The sequence below is a fragment of the Prunus mume genome, linkage group LG1 (assembly GCF_029339155.1).
Source record: "Prunus mume cultivar Tortuosa linkage group LG1, ASM2933915v1, whole genome shotgun sequence".
NCBI lineage: Eukaryota > Viridiplantae > Streptophyta > Magnoliopsida > Rosales > Rosaceae > Prunus > Prunus mume.
The window spans coordinates 31,644,265-31,666,000 of record NC_142698.1 but is presented as its reverse complement, the minus strand read 5'-3'; the positions used below and the strand labels follow the sequence as shown (position 1 = coordinate 31,666,000).

Sequence of the window (21,736 nt, the reverse complement as noted above, 5' to 3'; positions counted from 1 at the left end):
AGACATGTATTTATAAAAAAAAACTCAAACCACTATTTAAACATAGAAACACACCCAAAATCAACCCCAAAGTCAACAATTGTATATTTTTTGGGTGTGTTTATAAATAAGTTTTGAGTGTGCGTAATGATGGATTTTAAGTGTGTTTATAAAGTATTTTGGGTGTTGAATTTTTTGATAATTTCAGCTCTCATTTTGAGTGTTTTAGTGAAACTCCCAAATTATTTTACATTTTCACTGCTGAAAAGTTGCACCAAAGTTGGTAAAAGATTCCAGATTGACTTGCAAAGTTTTGCATCTTTTTTTTTTTCTGGTTCAACCAGAAGAAAGGCTAAGAAGTAGGGAATGCCTAATAAATTGATGAAGACAATTTTTTAGAATATAAAATCCCCAAACCGTCCAATGGCATTACTGTGTGAACAGTTTGAAACTAGCAGGAAAGGGTCAGTATGGTTCCTTCAAAGAACGTGCTTGTCAATTTTTCATCTCTATAAAATGACCAAGTTATTGGGGAAACCAGTCTATTATGTGGTCCTATTTCTACTACTAGACTGACTGAGTGACAGATATTCGAACTTCCGACACACACATTAATAATAAGTGTGTTAGAAACCTCCCTTCTTTTTTTGCCGACTAACTTCTATCATTAGCTAAAATAATTATTTTGACACTAAGCATTGTCCAGTTACATGAACAATCTCATCCTCTCTACACTGTTGGAGAGAAGACAAGTCCCAAAATTTCAACAAATTTCGACAATACAGACCTAACCTCTGCACGTAACCACCTAATTCTACCACCTAGAGAGAGGATTTATGTCACTTACTTTTTTTTCTTCCCTAACTTCAATGACAATAGATTGATATACAATTGGATTTGACATTATATCTCTTTGTAAACGACAGGTCTTCCTACTCTCACTTTCACCCATACTGTGGATTCGGTTTGCAGTCTTTAGTATTACTGGTTTCTATTCAGAGTCATATCATATGTTTTTAGGGGTGTGTGTGGTGGCCATCGTCACTTCAACATAATCTATAGTTGTGAGCCATGACAAGAGAACGAGCTCATTCATGGACCATGGCCAGTCTGTTGGCCACCTAAATATTTTAATATTAAACATTTATTTTATTTTTAAGTAAATCAATATGATATTATTGATTAATAAAAATAATATATTCTACTACAATAGTGATTCTATGATTCAAAAGCCAACTAGACAAAAACTTATATACTAAATTCGACAGTATGAGTGAATTTCACTAATTGCAAGTGATGAGTAAAGCAATGTACATAATATGAATATAGACAATCTTGAAGAAACAATGCTTGTAATCAATTTCATGAATCATACATATTACTAGCACCGTCATATCCTTAACCACACATATTCTCCACTAGAATGCCATTACTACCAAGCACTTTGCATTTCTCATTTTTAAGATTCAAGGCATCAATGTCTGCAATACTCACAATATCCAAAAAGCTCTTACAAATAAAGCTATCACAATCAACAAATCTTAGAATAGTAATCATTTGTTCTTTACTGGATTCATCAAGTGATTCATCAACAAGAATACAAAATTTGTTCTTCCAAGTTCTCTACAAATTATCTTCCTCACTTTGGTAGAAAAAATATGCAAAATTTGTTTTTGTATGTTATTAGAAATGTATTGAGCATTTTGAGGAGCTTTATCTATGACAACTTTCTCAACTTTTATATTAATTATTGCAAAAGACTTTACTATTTCAATGAAATTGCTCCGATTAGATGAGTCAACGGATTCATCGTGGCCTCGAAAGGCCAATGCTTGATTTGCTAGATACCTAATGCCCTCTATTGTGTTTGTAAGTTACAACCGATTGTCCATCACTTATTACTTTGATTGCTTATCTATCACTTTTTCAATATGAAGAGATGTGTTTTTTTTTTTTTTTTATTTTATTTTTACGTTAATCCACTTTTGCATAACAAGATGATGTGGTGAATTTAGCTTCCCTACATGATGTTGAAATGCACATTGATTCCCACCAATTCTTTTTCATTTTTTATACCTATCAACAATAATGGTTGAGTGTGATTGATTCATGTCAAAAAGGAAGTAAGGAAAATAAAATACCTTATTCTTACTAATTGAATACTCAAACCAAATGAATTGGCCAAACCACTTTTTAGTAAATCGACGAAAGTCCCGCCCTTCTAAGTGGCTTGAATAATCTTCTAACTCAGGTTGATATAGTCCTAAAAGAATATATGCTCTTCACACATTATCTTGTCCATTAACCGGATATTTGCATATTAGATAACGTAATCATGGATCACGCTCAAGATAATTGATATTAAAATCATGATCATCATCGATTCTTTGAAATTCAACTCTTTCAACTAGAGCTCAATAATGGGAGAATCGGGAAGATTTTGCTCATCACATATTGGAGTAGATAAAGAAGTGCTAGAAGGCAATGTACTAGATGATGACTCATCATTCTTCTTCTTAAAAAAAGACAACTAATTCTTTGTTCTCTTGGGATTCCGATTAGTATCTGACATAGCAAAAAGATAGCCTATGAATAATATGTAGAAAGAATTTTAATCAAACATATCAACAAAAAATCAAACAAATTATCATAATAGCTTCTCAACAATACCAAACCAAAAAATTATAATTCATCCCCAATTAAACCCTAGAATACTCAATTTCAACAAAATCACAAATCAAAGCCCTATAATAATTCATCCCTAATCAAAACCCTAATTAATTTCAATAAAATCCCAAAAATTATAATTAATCCCTAATTAAACCCTAGAATACTCAATTTTAAAATATAATTATAATTAAAGATATATAGAAAATGAGAGAATGAGAAGAATGCTTGTTAACAAAGGGAGAAGAGAAGATGTTGTTGCCAAGTTGCCCATCCAAGATAGTAGAAGATGTAGCCAATAGAAGTAGAATTTGACCCAAAAAAAGAAAAAAGAAAAAGAGGGAGAAACAAGTTGCTGATGTTGGGTAGTAAAGAGAGAGAAACAAGAAGTCATATAGTCAAAAGAGAAGGAGAGAGAAGATATGAGACCACCTGGATGGGCAGCATGTGTGTAGGGTTTGCTTTTAGGGTTTGCTTTTAATTTTTTTAAAAAATTAGCTGGACTTATAACACATGTATGTATTTGTTTTTGGGAAAAAATTTGGGTGGGTAGGCACCCAGCTCGCCTTATGCACAACACCAACCATGTCTATGAGGAAGGGTACTTGAACTTTAGTGAAAGGTCGGTGGCCTCACTGCCTTGGCCAACTAGTCACCCAAGTTTAGAACCACATAAGATTTTTAGTTTGTCAAAGATCCATTGGCAGACCCATTACATGGGCTCCGATTAGTTTTAGCTTACGGAAGGTTTTGGGGAAAAACAAATATAAACCTATAAAGTTGAGTAGCCGAGTGTCTTAAATTTAAAATAAAGAAAAATAAACAATTTCAAACCTTACCAACACCAATAGGCATAGTTAGAGGTTTTTCACAAATATTTTTTCAACACCAAGACACATAGTAAGGATAAAGTCCTTAGCTCTAATTCTTTAATTTTAATCTTTTTAATGTCTCGAAAAGAGAAGCATTTTTCTAAACGAAATTCATGGCTCTAATTCCATCTTTGTCTTATGTTTGCAACTAGCGTAGTTTATATGATTTAATGTATACTTTTATTTTTAGAAAAATTATAGATTTAAGCTAATAACTTTAGCTAGTCCACCTGTTGAAAAGTTCCTAATTTCGCCCTTGCAAAGATCATTATGCATTCCTTCCTTTTAAACATACAAAAGAAATTGTACTAGAGAAGTGTTAGATGATAATTTTGAAGTGCCGATTATGAAACATGAACTCTTGGTAATCTCATTACTATAAACCCGAAAGTATAATCATTTATTAGGAATTACCGAAGTATTTTTCTTATCAATATGTTTGGACCCCTATTTCTCATACCAAATTGGGATAAGATAATTTGACAAAAATAGGGCTAGGATCATTGACCACGCTAGCTATCTAGGAATTTCATAATTGACCTAGTTGGCCTTTTTGACCTATGGCCCAGCCTTGTCAGAGATAATGTTTTCCCAATTGAATTTTTTAAGCAACCTTGACTATGTGAGGGAAATTTTATTGATGAATTGAAAAAGTACAACGGGGGATGATCAGCTTGACACCGACTCATTGAATCATAAAAAAGAGCTTGTTGTATATCAGAGAGCTCCTCAACGCAACTAAAACTAGTATGGCTTCCCCGTTAACAGAGATTATGACCGATGACTTCCTTAGATGTCAAGGAATGAGGTGGCATCTGATAGAGGCAGATTCAGTAAAGGATTTGATTAATCAATAAAGGATTTGGAGTCTAAGCTTGACAAAGGATTACTTGGGGTTTAAGGTAAATCATAATTCGGTTAGGAGATTCATTTAGAGGAGGACATTAATTCTAGGGAGCTTAAGATTCAGGCCCAGTAGAGGGGCCTGGAATAGTAGAAACCCTAACCCTAGAAAAAAACTCTATGAAAAAAAAAAACCCAAAGCTCATTTTAAAACTAAAAGAACAGTCAAAACACCCATAAATTACAACACTGCCACCAAATTTTCACAAGAAAAACCCACAATGAAGCCTAGGCCATGTTTTACAATAAAAACCCCAACAAAAGAAAAAAAAAACCACCCAATTAAGACAGTTAATGGGCTTTTTCTACAACCGATATGTCAAAAGTACACATAGACATTTAACAGTTAGAAATAACATCTAACATCACTCCAACCGAATTGTCAAATCTGATGTGGAATGAAGGTTGGAGGTTCAATTGTTATTTTTGACATCCCAAAAGCAAGATGTCAAATGAATATTTTATTATTTTTAAAGACAGTTGGGTATTACATTTCATTTATAATTTTACTTTTTTTTTTTTTCTTCTTTATCTTTAATGATTTGATCTATAATAATTATTTATTTGACATATCGGGTGGAATGTAAAACTGTTTAAATATCAAATTGCTACATCAGCCATTTTGAAAAGCAAATTTAAATAGACAAAAATGCCTATTTATGTTTCTAATGATATTTGACATCTCCCTTAAAGATGCTCTAACTCTAATCCAACTGGTGTGCTTTTTTTCTCTAAATTTAATTCAGATGGCAAGATGTAGATTTCTTTCTCAAAATTTCATGACACAAGGACAAAAAGGAAGTTTCATGTATAAAATATTAATAAATGCATGACATGAGGTTAATTTTGGGTTCGTTCTCCACATTAGATTAATTAGGGTATCTTTATAATATTGATGATAGAATTGGGTATATATATATATATAATCTCTTAATTCTACCCACTAAAACAAATTACAAATTACACATGTTCAAAGGTTCTTTAACCTTACCCTTATTTGTCCTTGTGTTTCCTTATTAACACCATTCAAGAGGTGTGTTAGATAAAATGCTTTCTTCACTCAGGAAAAGCTTAACTTGAACCAAAAAAAGTTTCGCTTATAGTTTTGTTTTATTATAAAGGGACGGTGGAGTGGAACTCATAGAGCATTTTTCGAGATTGAAATGAGAAGTACCACTAATAAAGAGCTAGTTGATACTTTTATATATAGTTTAACAAATGATTGCGTGAAATTTCTTTATTCTAAATTAGCTGAGCCTACTCCCATTTCTTTACTAAATTAGCTGAGCCTACATCGCCTTATACGACTGAATGCGTGATCTGTCCCCTTCAAGACCTCGTTGGAAGAATTAAGTTGATGCAACTTCTTAATGCCCATGTACTTTTGGTTATTGACCATCCATTTTCCATTAAGAGAGGTTAACTTAAGAAGAAAACATAAATAGACCTTTTGTCAGTATAGCCTGACTAGAATATTTATTTACATCGGGAGTACAGAATTTTAATTCAAGATAATAAAGTTTGCAGTTACACTTGGAGATGAAAGGAAAGGAAGTATTGAGATAATTGAACATTAAGCATGGATTTTACATAACCTAAAACGGATCAAATTCAAAAGTAATCTTCAGTCCTCCCCTTGAATCCAATCTGCCCAAAAGTAAGGGTGATGAAAAGCCCCAAGTGCCATGTTATCAGCCACAACCTACTCAAAAAATGTACAATAATCCAAGTTACGTTTACCCGAATGGATAGTTATGTCTATTTTTTTTTAAAATAGGCAGTGGTACTAATCAAATATCACAAATGGTTAAGACCACACCCATGCAACCGAGGCCTTGTGCTCAAATTCTCATGCCCTCAATGTCATTTGTATTTAACAAAATTCTAATTAATTATGTTTTTCATTAAGTAGATTTTTTAAAACCTCATACACGTATAAATAAGAACAGTAACTCTACATTAACAACAAGAGGTCCCATGGTCTAGTGGTCAGGACATTGGACTCTGAATCCAGTAACCCGAGTTCAAGTCTCGGTGGGACCTCATTTTTTTCTTTTTCTGCAATTTTCAGCGTACACGCTACTGTCGGCGTTGGACGCAAACGCAAAGCCTGCACTGCACCAGGTTTGGCCTCTTTTATTAATTTGTTTGCCCTTGGGCCCAAATTCATTTATCCCAGGATTTATCAGAGAGTTTTTGCGTGTTCGCCTAATTTTTGCAGTTTTTTTTAGGTTTTAGGTTTTAGAGTTCTCTTAGGTCATGACCTAAAATCGACTCAATTAACTACTCTTGTTATGCTAAGACATTTTTACTTGCACAGTCCAAAATCATCCTTAAATTTAATAAACAAGTTATGTCGCATTGATGTGCTTTAATACGATTATTAAGCAAGCCTACCTGAATTCAACCCCACAACAAAATTTGTGACTTCTATTCTTGGAGTAAATATGAAAGATCTAGTGGAAGAATTTCGTATTTAATACAAGCTACAGTCTAAACTATAAGGGAGATGAGGGTTTCTCACACACACACTACTAAAGTGTCATGAGGGTTTGAATCCTGAGACTACTAATTTACGAAGGCAAGACTCTTTTTCACTGGGTTAGACTCGTTGGCTAGTGGAAGAATTTTGATCACTTAACCTTTTGAGTTGGGATTTGATGGTCACTTGGGGTTACTTTGATGGTTGTTTAGCTGTATATATGTGGTTTATTGGGCTAACATTGTTTCCCCTTATTTTGGGCCGTTATTTTTTTATTTGGAATTTGCCTGTGTGTTCGTTTCTGTTTGTCTCGGCATTTGGGCCTTGTTTTAGTGCGCTCTTATTTTTAAACAAAAATGGAAAAGAATGAAATTTAACATTTGATTAGTAAATGGTAACGCCCTGACCATAATATAAAAAAGAGACCCAAGATTAGAATAAGGCAAGTTATGTTTTGCAAATAAAAGATCACTAAGAGGGAACCAAAAAGAGAAGAACAAGGCTACTGACCAAAACTGAGAGGTGAGAGCAGGAGGTGAGGGGAAGTGAGCAAGCTCAGCTCCAATGCTCTCAAAGAAGAGCCCTGTCAAACTCTTCCCGTCGATTGCCGGTATGCTCGATGGCACCAACCATCCGATCAACCCAAATCCAATCACATTCAGATCCCTCCGCAGCCAATCTCTCTGGAAGTTGCTATTTATGCCCAACACAACACAACAAATATCAAACATCATTGATTGCATGTCACCCTTAATTGTTTGCTCAATTTAAGATCAAACTACATAAACAGCAATAACGAGTAATTTTTCGGTGTGATCATTACAGAATGCGACATGTCCGGTGTGATGTTATTAATGCACACTAATTATTACCTATGTACAAACGAACGGTCATGATTTTCTATAAAAAAAGAAAAAAAGAAAAGAAGGATTGATAAGTAAATTACCATGTGAACCTTCCTCCAGAAGCCCTGGCTTGCCTCAGGGGTTACCAACCGCAGTAGGCTTCACAAAGCCTGTAATTAGTTTTAAAAAAAAAAGGTTATTTGCAACATTAGTGTATGGTGCACACTGAGGCGCATTTTAGAGAAGCAGGCGCAAGTTAAGAGTGAATGAGCATATTTGAATTGAACCTGAAGAGAGGCATGTCCTCTTTGGTGAGAGCGAGGAACTGCTCAAGCCTATCACGGTTGATGCAGTTGCCATGTTCGCTGCCATTCTTCTTCTTTTTTTTGGGTTGAGTTTTGGAGTGAGAGAGTCAGAAATGTTATTGATGTTGGTGGTGGTGGTTGAGGTTAACTTGAAAGGGGTATGGTTTTGTCAGCTTTTGATAGAGATTGTCTGGAGAAGATAGAGTGGATTTGCATGGATGGCCTGTTCTTCAATGGCCTTCTGCCACCTGGCACTTCACAGGATAAAGTGGGGCCTCGCTCATCTATTACAACAAGCTGCTACATTTTGCTGAAGTTGTGGGCTCAGCATGGTGAATTGTGATGCCAGGGCTTAAAGTTGAGCTTTGCAAAGTTTGATCCATCAGAAGAATTGAACTGGGCCTTCTGACAGCTAACTACACCCATGCGTTTGATCAGTTCACCTGATACCTCCTCTTTCAATAAAGTGAAGACCGGATGTCACAACTAAATAATTATTGGATTCGGATCTTCTGTTTTGATTTTTTCTGTAATCTGCTTGATTTTTGCTCTTCATATGTTACCTCATTTAAATTTCATCAAAGGTTGTTGTGAGTTGACACATCACAATTTTTTAATAAAAAATAATAATTTGCTTAAACCATAAAGTTAAAAATAAAAACTAAAACCCTAAAAACTTTCTGCAGCGTCTCTCCTCTCTTCTTCTTCATGGTTTCTCTTTTTCTTTTCTTCTCATTTTACTTTTCAATGTCTTCTAATTATGCCCAATAACTTATTCTACACCTTTGATAATTTATCTTTTCTTTTTCATATACTGATTCAGATATGGGATGAAAAGAGACTATGAGGTGCTGTTTACATAGAGATGGTTTCCCCTGCCTCCCCTTGAGTGATATCGGAAGGCCGAAAGTGCTTGGTGGCATTCTTTTGCAGAAAAAGGGAGATGATTCTTGTGGAGTCGTGAAAAGAAAAAAAAGAAGATATTTAGTCATATATTCATTCTTAGCATTAATAATATAGATAAACCATATACCATTTAATTTCTATAAACAAACTAAAAAAACCCAAAAAATGACAGCTGACCCTATTGATTCCCTATTGAGTGTTTTGGGTTTTTTTTTTTAATGAGGTTTTGGGGTTGAGTTTGTTTTAAGAAATCAATAGGCAGTTTTGTAATTTAAAAGAAGTTAAAAGCCTTTTTATTATGTTGTAAATAGACTTTGGGTGTGTTTTTAAAGTCCATTTCATATGGAGTTTTTTTATTTATAATTTGAGCTCCTATATTTGGTATAATAGCGAATCTTATTTTTCATATTGACCACATCCTCATGAATCTCATGTTTCAAGAATTGTTGTTATTTCCACCCCTTATCCTATTTCCCTACCCAATGGAACTTAACAACGTGAAATTAACTCATGCAATCATTATTATTATTCTTCATTTTTTTTCTTCTTTCTTTCTTTGCAATTTCTCCACCCAATTGCACATGTTTTTTTTCCCTCTTCCTTTCTCTAAATTTGGTTGGTTTTGATGGTGGTTTGAGAAAATTCAGGGTTGGGACCCAGAATTGGAGGGTGGTCTCATTGTTGAGTTGGAGGGTTTGTTGGAAGAGGCTGTAGGAAGTAATGACAAATGTAGATGGTGTATAAGGGGACATGGCTGAGAAAGAAAGGTCATATTGAATTGAATTGAATTGAATTTGAACGATTTTGATTATTATTTAGGGATCTAAGCCATTATAAAGAGAGTGTACAAATTTTTTTTCTTCTATTTTGGAGAGTTTGTTTAGGATTTAGGAAGGAAGAAGGTAAAACCAAACTTGTGCAATTGGGTGGAGAAGCTGCAGATATAAGAAGAAGACTAAACTGATTGAGGGAGATACTGACTTGAAAAAAAAAACCTGATTTGGGGAAGATGTGGCAGACAAAAAACTGGAAAAGGGGGAGAGGTTGAAGAGAAAGGAAATAGGAAAAAAAAAAAAAAAGGTAGATGATGGCAGGAGTTAAGGTTCAAATTGTTAAGTTCCATTAGAGTTTATTTATTTATTATTAAGAAAAATATCCAATTCGTTGATTAAATTTTGATGAGGTGGCATAAGTCCTTAGAAGTAATTTTCCAAAGGAATAAATTTGTCTTTAAAATTTTAAAGATAAGATGAGTATGACAAAGAATCAGCACTCTTCTTCAAATTAAGAAAACCAATTAATTTAATTTAATTTAATCCAACTAATGGTTAAAAATATGATGTACTAATAGAATATACTAGAAGGATCTCACACACAATAATCTCCTAACCATAGGCAACATCTGTTAAAAATAAATAATTTAAAAACAAATCTTAACATTATTATAGTCTTGTACTTCCAAAGCCAAAGTCGTGCAAGGAATCTTCCTAGTAGCAGCTGTTTAGAGAGGGAGGGCATATTAATAGAAGGAAATGAAATTTATATTTTAGAGAAGGAAATAAAATTATTAATTAATCATCATTAGATTATAATTTAATTACAGTAAGATTTGCGTAAAATTCAACACGGCAGGCACAGCCGGACGCCCGCCGTTGTAAAACTGAGGCGTTTAGAAAGCATCCAAAGAGCGACGGGCCAAATTCAAAGTCAAAGAATCGTATTGGCCGGAGTGTTTCCCATTTCTGACTTTCCCCACGAATCCATTCGTAAAGGGCCTTCCCCCGTGATACGTACGGACCCATCTTATGCATTATATAATTTGATATTTCGCAAATAAAATTTTACTTATTCTTTTTTTCATTTTAGTCTTCTTCAAAATATATATATTTGTACATAAAGATCGGTAGTTGGTAGTGATGTGAAAAGAATAACGATGCATGTATGATGTAAATTGGACTTTCGCTGACTTGTTCAAATTTAAGACACCATAAAGCTTGTTTCATTTATAGCGTATTAGATACTGAATATATAAGAAACTGGACTTTTGCTTACTTGGTCAACAAATTATGTGTATCATTGTCAACGAGGTCTACTTCGGTAGAAAACGACATTCACTTGTAGTTACAGATCAGTGGTTTTAGAGTAATCCTCACAAGACATTGGTAGCGTGTATGAAACTCATCCTTCATGTATTAAAAAACTTATGTGAACTGTGCATCTTATTTTTCAAAGAGTGCTGTTATTTCCCTTATCCTATTTCCCCACCCAATGGAACTTAACAATGTGGCAATCATTATTCGGGGTTGGTTGAGAAAATTTGGGGTTGGGACTCCAAAATTGGAGGGTGGTCTCATTGTTGAGTTGGCGGGTTTGTAGGGAGAGGTTGTAGGAAGCAATGAAAAATGTAGATGGTGTATAAGGAGACATGGCTGAGTAAGAAAGGTCACATTGAATTGAATTGAATTGAATTTGAACGATTTTGATTATGTAGGGATCAATGAAGCCATTAGAACGAGAGTGTACAAATTTTTTCCCTTATGTTTTGGAGAGTTTGTTTAGGGTTTAGGAAGGAAGAAGGAAAAACCAAACTTGTGCAATTGGGTGGAGAAACTGTAGATATAAGAAGAAGACTAAACTGATTGAGGGAGATACTGACCGAGAAAAAAAAACTGATTTGGGGAAGATGTTTAAGACAAAAAAAATAGGAAAGGGGGAGAGGTTGAAGAGAAAGGAAATAGAAAAGAAAAAAAAGGTAAACAATGGCAGGAGTTAAGGTTCAAATTGTCAAGTTCCATTAGAGTTTTTTTTTTTTTTTTCATTAAGAAAAATATCAAATTTGTTGGATTAAATTTTAATGAGGTGGTATAAGTCCTTAAAAGTAATTTTACAAAATGATAAATTTGTTTTTAAAATTTTAAAGATAAGGTGAGTAGGACTTGAAAGTGAGGTAATAGACCACTACTAGCCTATAATTAATTGGTCCTTAATTTATTTGACATTATTGAGTTAAAAAAAAAAAACAAAAACAAAAACAAAAAGATTTGACCTATATATGTAAATAAAGAGATTTTTCTAGCTGTTGAATTATTTTAATTTGACTATGTATTTCCCCATGTTCATACTTGTAACTTTTTATATATAAATATTTCAATTGCATTTCTATTTCCTTTATATAGGAATAGGAATTTGGAATATGATCACTAATGTATCTACAAAAAAGCCAAGATTTATAATAGAAAAAGGGGCACATCTTTCATTTGATTTGAACCAATCCAATGGTGTATATAGCTACATACATAATCACATATGTAAAAATAAAATAAAAATTGAAAAATGAAAAAATTAAATGATTATCCATTTTCTATTTTCGTTTAAAGAATTAAACTGTAATAACTGTAACCCAACTGTTTTTGCTTCTGGGTTGATATGATGAATCTCTCTATCTGAACAAGACGAAGGACCAAAAGGTCAAGAAAATCGTAACCCCTGTGGCAATGCAGATCATGTCCAAAGTCTTCTCTCTCCTCTCCTTTCTCTCTCTTCTCTCTCTCTTCATTTCCAAATACTCCTCAAACCTCCCCTTTCCCTTCACCTCCTTCCTTCTCTTTCCTCCCTCGATCGCCCTCTCCAAAATTACCAAACTCTCCTTCCCGTTCAAATGATTCCCCTCCATGCCCTCCACCTGCATGCTCACCTCCCTCACTTGCAGCTCCCCGCCCTCGCTCCAATTGCACGTGACCACCATCCCACACTGCACGAACTCCCCTCTCTTCTCCCCGTTCAAAATCGTCGCGAACCGCAACTGTATCTCCCCGGTCAACCAGTGCCGCTGCACCGTAACCGCCCTCCGGCTTGAAAAATTCGCCGCCCGCTTCCGGGTCGGGTCGATCACGATCCAGCTCAAACTCAAGTTGTCCTCCAATTGCTTCAGCGACGCCTGGTCTTCTCCGACGTGGCGGATTGGTGTCGGGACTGTTTCTTTCGGGTCAAGTAAGTCAACCCGGAAAGGCGAGCAGAGGAACCACCCGGATTCGGTCTCGGACTCTTGAACCTTGGAGAAAATCAGCTGGTCTTTGTAAAAGATATCGACGGCGGAGATTAGCTCCGTGGTGGGAGGTGAAGACGGACGGCTGAGATCGAATTGGGAGGGAGAGTTGTCGAGGAGCGGGAAAGAGTCGGAGAAGAACGAGCGGTGACCGGCTGGGAAAGTGGAAATGAGGTCGTCGACACGTTGATCGGCGACGGAAGGCCACGTGGCGGAGCAGATGTCCCTCCAGAGTTTTCCTTCTGTGGAGAAGGCGTGTAATTGGGAGGATGCGCAGGAGGCGGAGGCCAAGGTCTGGCCGTCGAGGCGGGTGAGGATATGGGCCATGATTATGTCGGGATGGACGGCGGAGATGGAAGCGCCGTCGCCCTGATCGACGGTGGGTAATGTAGCAGAAAAACCCATGGTATATTCTGTCTTAATTTTGGATGCGAAAGTGGAGGTTTGAGTGGTGACAAACAAGGGTGTGAAGAGTTGGGTTTTATAGGGAGGGAGCAAATGAAATGTTTGAGAGTCAACAAACGGCTTTCAAGCCTTTGAATTGAACCTTAGTTTAATTGATTAAATAATAATTAAACTTTGATGCAGTGAAGGTGCAGGCAAATATTAATTATTTAATTTTATTTGGGAGTTGGAACACAAGCGTGTTTCATATATATCTTTATTTTATTTTGGTATTAGGATTTAAATAAATTTTATTTTTTTGTTTTTTGGTGGGAGTCGGGAGAGGGTTTGGTTTCACGTATTCTTTTTGAGTTCTTTGACAATTATTTGTGTGTTTTTGTAATTTTATTATTATTTGTTTACATAGCTGCTGTTATTGACTCAACCAATCTCAAGCTAGCAATACCAAAAGACTCAATCTTTGGGTATTTTCTAGTTTTGTGTTTGGTTTCACATAAGAAAGTTGTGCGCTCGTACTTTATTAATCTATCTATTTTTGGGTTTAAGACTAGTCTCTGTGTGTGATTTTTTAATTACTGTATATAGTTCTTGCCTAAATAAGCAATATATTTACCTAATGTATATGATGAGTTGTGCTACAGGTTAGCAGCTCACTAACAAAATTAGTATGGTAGTGAAAGTAAAATCTACTAATTACACAAACTAGTTTTTCGTTTGGTGATATTTCTATTGCTAATGTTGAAAAAAGTCTAGAATTCCCCATGTAGTTGATCATTAAAGGAAAAAAAAAAACAAAAACTAATAAATGAAAATATTTTGAAGTTGTTTTAAAAAAGAGCCCTTATTTAAATAAATAAAAAACCAAATTTATTATCAAACATGTTTTTAATTTATAAAAAAAATATAAAAACAAAATAGTTTTCAAACAGCCCGCTAAAATATTTAATTCTCAGTTATTTTACCAAACATCATTGAAAGATTTTAGGTATGGTATAATTAATTAATAATAAATATATTTGACGAGGAAGTAGGATGAGGCCATATACATTGTTTAAAGATTAATTAGACCGTTATCAGAAGCTTGATGATGACATAAGCGATAGCTGATGTGTCTATTTTTGGTTGTCTTTACTTGACTTGACTCTAAATTAAACAGTCAAACTCAATTACTTAACACTGTTTTGGCATATGCTCTAACTATAATGACGCGTGCAAGTGGACGGCGTTGATCGATGCCTTTCTGACTTTCTGTGAAGCTGCTATGTCAACAAAAACTTCTTTTTTTCTTTTCATAAAATGGGTACTGTAAATCTTACTAGTCACACCAGACGTGGGATTCCGGTTGAACTTTTGTTTGGTATCCTGTTTAAAAAAAGAATTTTTAATTTATTTTTTTTAAGAAAAAAACATTAGTTTTTAAATATTAATTTTAAGATCTAAAAACTTATTTGGTATTAAACTCCAAACTTACTAATCACATGAGACGTGAGACTCCTATTGAACTTTTAATGTTCGTTCTTTATTTTTTTTTCAACAAAGAAAGCCCTTGAAGAATTAACGTAAAATACGGTTAAAATACATTGATGGGTTGCGCTAAGAAAGATGTGTGTACTTTTCTCAGGGATCCATGCACGAATTAGAGAAGTGGTCGTTTATTGTTTGTGACCAGTCAGCCAAGCTAAAAAATTACAAATTTGTTGGCGTGCAATAGCTGGAAACGCCGGACTGGTTAATATATTAGTCAACGCTGTTAGAGCAAACTAAGACCATCTTTATTTTCACTATCGATCGGTCTGAACAAGACCATTTTTGTGCATAGTAAAACTATTTTATCTCGTACGTACGTCTGCTTGTTCATGGCTGCTAATTAAATTTTACAATTTCTCAATTACCCAAAAATAAAAAAAAACATAAAGGCTTTACAGACACAAGTTGGTTACAGCAGATATGCTCTTCACTTTGTATTCAAGTTTGAACCCCCTCTCTTCGTAATTTAATAAAATTAAAAGTAAAATATCGTTTGTATAAAAAAAAAAAATTACTTCAAGTTGTCGTTTCAATCTGTCATTCACAAATTTAAACTATCCGGCTTAGGCCGGTAATTAATCCAAATTAGAGATAAGTTAAATGGTTCAGTCCGCTTTTAAGTTTTGAAAGTGAATAAATGGATTTGTTTATGAAAACCTAGTTTATTAAATGCATTGGATGACAGAAAGAGAAAGCTACTTACTCTACTGTTGTGTTCCTACCGGTGACAAGCAGATATACACGCCAAGTTGAAAGAATTTAGGTGGAATAGTTTAGAGATAATATTAGCGTTTGTCCATGAAAGGGGACGTCACGAGCAAATAAAAATTATTGACATATTTTCCACATGATTACGATATGTATTAATTTGCTGCTAATGACTAATATATGATGGGTGTGTGCATGGTTTTCACTTGGTGTTATCTTCAACTTGCTACGTAAATCTTATCCTTTATTGTTTTTTATATTTTTTTATACGCTAATGTAAATCTCGTTCTTAGGAATATAGTATAGTTGTATTACACACCAAATGCGATAAGATTGCTTCTAGGGAGAAAAGCTCAACAAACTGAGTTATACTCCACTGGCAAAGTGATGTTTCTTTTATAAGAAAGTCTAAACTTCTAAAATGGCGTGCTTCATTCTAATATACTGAAAGAAGAATTTTCAAACTCTGCCCTAACCAATTATCATAGTGTCTCATCTGTTTTCAAAGACTATTAGAAGTCTATAAAGGACTCCATCACTAAATGATACATCTATCTTTCTCCAATGGAATCTCACATAAGTGATAAGGATTTCAACCCTATTGAGTATACTTTGAAATTTTTGTGCGATGCCATGGGTCCTCGTCCGCAGACATTGAATTTCCAACATGGATAAATTGGTTGATAAGTACTGGCGGCTGCTTCTGAGGTTGGACGCCTGCCATTTTGGAAAGTTGACATGAGAAACTACGTGTTTTTACTATCTCTTAATCTTCACACCCAAAAAACCTATCGCTCAATCTACGTGGCATATTGCTTATCGTGCAAATGCTTTTATTTTTATTTATTTATTTATTTACGGATATATATAGATGGAGCATCGTATCTGGGCAAAGATATTAATAAATTTATTGGTATCACATGACTCATCGTCATAGTCTCTAAATTGTAAATACATGATAGTGATAATGAAAGTGATGCAATTTTGTTTTATTCTTTAAATTCTACCCTTTTAATATTGCCACATTCTGGCGTAGGTCCTCCATTCACTTATTCTCTTGAATTGGCTCCTCATTTAGTTCCTAATCGCATAAACATTTATGTGATTTGACATAATTGACTAAAAACATTATATCTGTGATTATTTTATTTAGTTAATGTCTCCATTCCTCCTAAAGTCAACCAATGTGACATCACTAACCACCCAAAATGCAGACCAAGAAAGTGATCATGCTAAAAGCGAGACAATAGAAAATTAGTAAATTTAAGTTTTAGAAAAAAAAAAATTTTCACTTTTTTAAAAAATTAAAACTTTTTTGAAAAAGACAGAAAAACCTCTCAACTTTCAAATAAAAAACATGCAATGTAAAGGATTCCTTAGGAAATCTAAAAATAAATAAGGTCAATTTTGTCTATTTTGACTTTTTTATAAAATTTCTCTCTCCTTTGTGTTTTTCCAAAACCTCTCTAGAAAATTTTGCAAAACTTAATAAAGAAAAAAAAAAAAGAGGTTGGCATGGTACCATCCAAAGTATAAGAATCCAATACTTTATTTCTTTGATTCTTGGGTTGGGCTAATAAGCAATCTATATTCGTTTAAAATAAGAAATTAACGATCCAAGAAAGTGATGCTAAAGCTAATCAAATTAATAAAACGCCTAGCCACGTTTTTAAACTAGAGTCTGTCTTGACTTTCTCTGGGTTGGCTTGAGTGGACTTCAATGTGTGAACTTGCTTGTTTCCACACACCAGCTCCATGTGTACATGACCATAGCTAATCTCATTCACCACCTAATTGCTACTAGCTAGGCATTTTTTAAAGATATTTTTTTTAAGCATAGAAGAAGATCAATAGAAAGATTGCATACTTGGTTATAAAGGCAATGATTTGCCAGTCCACCAGATTGCATGGAGTTGGCTTAGGAGATTGAAAAAATAATAATGCTACGGGCCTCAACTTAACGATACCAATTGACGCGACAACCAGCATGACAATTCATGCCATTTTTTATGTCATAATTTAATTACCCAAGTTTTAACATTTAACCATTGAGAAAGTTTCAAACCTAACTTTCAGATCTAGGTACTATAGTCAAAATTAGGGCTGGCAATGGGTCGGGTCTTGTCGGGTTCGTGTCGTGTCGGGATATTAAACGTGTCAAGAATACTCAACTCGAACTCAACCCATTTAATAAACGTGTCGTGTCGGGTTCGGGTCATCTTTTATCGTGCGGGTTTTGAGTCGTGTAACGGGTTGATAAATAATAACATGCATGTTACAAAAGTCACAACTGAAAAAATTTAATTTAAAAAACGGAGAAAGGAGAGAAAATATAAGGAAAAAAAAGAAAAAAAAGGATAGAGAGAGGAGAGAAGAGAGAAGGAAAAGAAAAAAATAGAGAGAGAGAGAGAGAGAGAGAGAGAGAGAGAGAGAAGAAATAAAAATAAAAAAGAGAGGAGAGAAAACTAAAGAGAAGGAAAAGAAAGAAAAAAAATAAGAGATGAGAGAAAACTAAAGAGAAGTAAAAAAAGAGAGGAGAAAAGAGAGAAGGAAAAGAAATTAAAAAAGAGAGAGGAGAAGATAGACAGAAAAGAAAGAAAAACAAAAGAAGAAAAAGAAACATTATAAATATCAAAAGGCATAGTATATAATCACAAAGTTGTATCTAGCATGGTGGATGAGATGTTGGAAAGTAATGAGGATGACGGGGGGTTCTAAACCTCATATGTGTGTTTTGAAGAGTCTTTATTTCTTTATACTTTTTCTCGGGTTGGCGTGTCTTACACGGGTTGACACGACCCGCTTAATAAACGGGTTACACATGTGTTTTAACGGGTTGGGAGGTTGAACTGAAATTCCCATTTAATAAACGGGTCAAAATGGGTTGACTCAAAATTACCCAATTATTAATCGTGAGGGTTCAATCGTGTTTTTTCCATGCGGGTTTCGAGTCGTGTAACGGTCATGTAGGAAATTGCCACCGTACCACCCAACCTTCAACTTTGGGACAGCTGCTGCAGCCACTTACAGTCACTCTGGCCGGACCATCATCAAATTGAGAAATCTAAGTAAACAAGGTCTACTCTAATTTTTGTGCAACCTTCCTCCATGATTGACTCCACATCCATAAAATATGCAGAGTTTCAAAGGAAACAAGAGGTCTCATGGAATACTGCCAAGAAAAGCTTTAAATTCTCCTCTAATATCCACAAAACTAATGGCCAATTTCTTAAGGATTGTTTCATTTATATTGTCAATATGCCTAATTGAATTACTTTTGGGTTTTAGCATTTATAATTGGCTGAGGTAATGGACTTTTTCTCCTTTGTGCTCATTCAATGCACAATTTTCATGACTATTTTATCCTCATGAACAATTTAGAATTACAATGTATCACTAAATGCACTCTTTTTTTATTTGATTTAATATGGGTATAATTGAAAATTATACAAATTTTGTTTTTCATTCCTACTCAAAACAAACACGAGAAAGGAAATAAAGTGAAATCTTCCAGTTACTTTCCGACATTACCAAACGGGAAAAGAATCTTTCATTTCCCATTTCTTAGAAATGACATGAAGTGATTTTCCTTTAAATCCATTCCGTAAACCAAACGGGACCTTACAACTTTACTGTAACCCCAAAATACCCTAAACCCTAGAAAAATACAAATTAATGCCAAATTGCTCCAAGAACAAAAATCCACTGCCAGGCTCCATATTGTTAGTATGTACTAGTTGTTTATGAGATTTACTCTATATTATACACTCTCTCTCCATCTCTTTCTCTTACAATTTCTAAATTCTCTCTCACAGTTAATCAAGAGCTCCAGTTTCTCGTTCGCGAGAAGACTATTACTTGAGCCGTATTGCTTCGAAGTTGAATTCTCAGTGACATTCCAAAGGTGCGATTCTCCAAAGCCCTAACTCCTAATGCTTGATTATGAATTTTCTTATAGTTTAGAATCATGTTCCTTACTGCATTCATGTGGTTAGGAGGCCTCATTGTCTTTAATTCTTGATTTATACCACTTCGCACATTATTTTCGTTTCAATTCAGAAAAATCGATATCATTAACTATTTTTCTCGATTTATTTAAATATTCATTGTTTCAAGCTCGATCTTTGTACGTCTTCGATTTCGTGTTCAGATTTTGATTTTCTTTTCGTATTTTTAAAATTCTGTTTGATTTGCTCTATATTTCTTAAAAAAAACTCCAGAAATATATGAGTACCTCTTCGTTTAAGTAATTCTAATAGTAACGCTTGAGTTTTGTGTAGTGATTGCTTAGGTGCCGGGATAATAAGAAGCTTGAATACGCTGGGATCTACACCTGCAATGGCTTGATGATGCATACGAAGAAGGTAAAACGAATTTAAACTCCAATTTCTTACACTGAGCATGTTAAGGTCTGATTCCTTACTCTGATTTCTGTTTGGCAGAACTTGACTGGAATCAAAGGTTTAGGAGGCTAAAGTTGATGAGATATGCGAAGCTGCTGAAAACCATTTCAGCTCAAAGATATTATATCTCATCTGTGTTCTTTGGTTGTAAGCATTTATGTTGCTGAAATGTTCAGAGAGAAATACTTCAGAGACAAATTCAACTTGTTATTCATAGTTTGATAGATATTCAACTTGTTGCTGAAATGTTCATCTAATGGCAGAGGAAATACTTCAGAGACAAATTCAACTTGTTATTCATAGTTTGAGAGAGGTAAAATCTTGCTCAAATGTTCCAATTCATATGAGAATCAAAAAGTTATGTACTTTATATTAGAAACTTGCAGTTTCCTGTATAACTTCATCAAATTTTTTGTTTATTAGGCTCTAGATGGCGCTGACAGGTTCCAAAATACCCATCAAATGAAACAATTTCAATCTGCAAAATTTAGTATAGATCAGGTAACTTTCATGTGGCACGTTTTTCTTTCATACTTCTTTTGGATGATATGGCAGTAGAGGAAACATTAGAGGTTAAATCTATCAGTCATGTATCTGGTTCTTGTACGTTTGATGTAAAGAACAAAGTGAAGAACGACAAGTTATGCCTCTGTCCATTTTTGTTGTGTTGATGAAAAGGTATACAAACGATTTTCTGGATATACAGGAGGCACATTTTTTTCCACCATTTTCCTTAATAATGCACACTTCAATCATAACATCCTGTCTTCTAATATTCTTGTTTTGTTTTGTTTTTATTTTTTCCTTTGTCAAATTCTTTCCTTAATGATGCACAGTTCAATCATAACATTCATGCTTAGGTTTGCCCTTCTATTATCAAGTTTTTCCTTTGGCAAATTACAACAGTTCAATTGCTAAAATGAGTTTTCTAACAAAATGCAGGTGGCAGAGCAAGTGTGAGTTTGATTCTTGTTAGATGATGTCTATTGCCAGTGCTATCATGAGGTTTTTGCTTAGGTTATGTTGTAGGTTTGGCAGCACTATTATGAGTGAATGAGTTGGAAGCTGTGTTGTAAATGTGGCAGCACTATTATGTGTTTCTTTAATACTTTATAGAGTTTGTATTTGGAATTGATTATGATTGGTATAGTTTTCAATGAAATGGTTCTTTATTTTAAGTTTGGTTGCAATACTACTTTTCGTTTTGTGAAATTTTGTATCTAGGGTAGTAATAGATGATATAAGTATATTGTAAATATGAAACAAGAGTAGGCAATGAATTAATAATTTTTTTAATTTAAAGTTAAACATGGCGTGCATTGAACGTCTTAAATGAGAATTAATTACTCTTTTATGGCGTGCATTCTATGCCATAATTAGTCTTTTAAGTAGGCGCGCGGAACACGCCATAATTGTTCTTTTAAGGCACGCAAAGCGTGTTGTAATTGCTTCAACGTCTCATAGGAAACGTCGTCTCAAGTTTTTATAAAGACGTTCATGCACGCCGTGATTGAGTAACACTATTTAGGACGAGGGCTTTTACTGCTTGCGTGTTTCGCGTCATGAATGATAATTCATGACGTGCTTTGTGCACCATAATAGATGTGTTTGGTGTAGTGACTGGTTGTAAAATAAGGTATTGCCAATTAATTTTTTCAGTAGCTAAGTTGGTGAAGAAATTATATAATT

The 21,736-nt window shown here is 34.4% G+C and overlaps 2 protein-coding genes, 1 long non-coding RNA gene and 1 other non-coding gene across 7 annotated transcripts; 2 read left to right on the top strand and 2 right to left on the bottom strand.

Annotated features, from left to right (window-relative positions):
* Positions 1 to 5,845: 5,845 nt before the first annotated feature.
* PSAO (photosystem I subunit O) lies at positions 5,846 to 8,206 on the bottom strand. The gene is given in 5 exon segments (XM_008231541.2): positions 5,846 to 6,123; positions 7,414 to 7,596; positions 7,850 to 7,886; positions 7,889 to 7,918; positions 8,036 to 8,206. Coding segments are annotated over 5 exon segments (426 nt in total). The 5' UTR covers positions 8,121 to 8,206; the 3' UTR covers positions 5,846 to 6,032.
* Positions 6,393 to 6,464, top strand: TRNAQ-CUG (transfer RNA glutamine (anticodon CUG)). The gene has a single exon. It is a non-coding gene; the product is annotated as a tRNA-Gln (tRNA).
* A 3,979-nt stretch (positions 8,207 to 12,185) lies between the features above and the next one.
* LOC103329099 (F-box family protein) lies at positions 12,186 to 13,486 on the bottom strand. Its single transcript, XM_008231530.3, has one exon. The coding sequence runs from the start codon at positions 13,407 to 13,409 to the stop codon at positions 12,399 to 12,401; it is 1,011 nt and encodes a 336-aa protein (XP_008229752.2). The 5' UTR covers positions 13,410 to 13,486; the 3' UTR covers positions 12,186 to 12,398.
* Positions 13,487 to 19,248: 5,762 nt separating this feature from the next.
* Positions 19,249 to 21,225, top strand: LOC103329091 (uncharacterized). 4 transcript variants are annotated; one of them, XR_513898.2, is made up of 6 exons: positions 19,249 to 19,370; positions 19,460 to 19,548; positions 19,925 to 20,008; positions 20,087 to 20,360; positions 20,471 to 20,548; positions 20,990 to 21,225. It is a non-coding gene; the product is annotated as an uncharacterized LOC103329091 (long non-coding RNA). The 4 variants fall into 4 exon arrangements; XR_016123267.1 differs by having other exon boundaries at positions 19,348 to 19,366; XR_016123266.1 differs by lacking the exon at positions 19,249 to 19,370 and having other exon boundaries at positions 19,377 to 19,548.
* Positions 21,226 to 21,736: the final 511 nt, after the last annotated feature.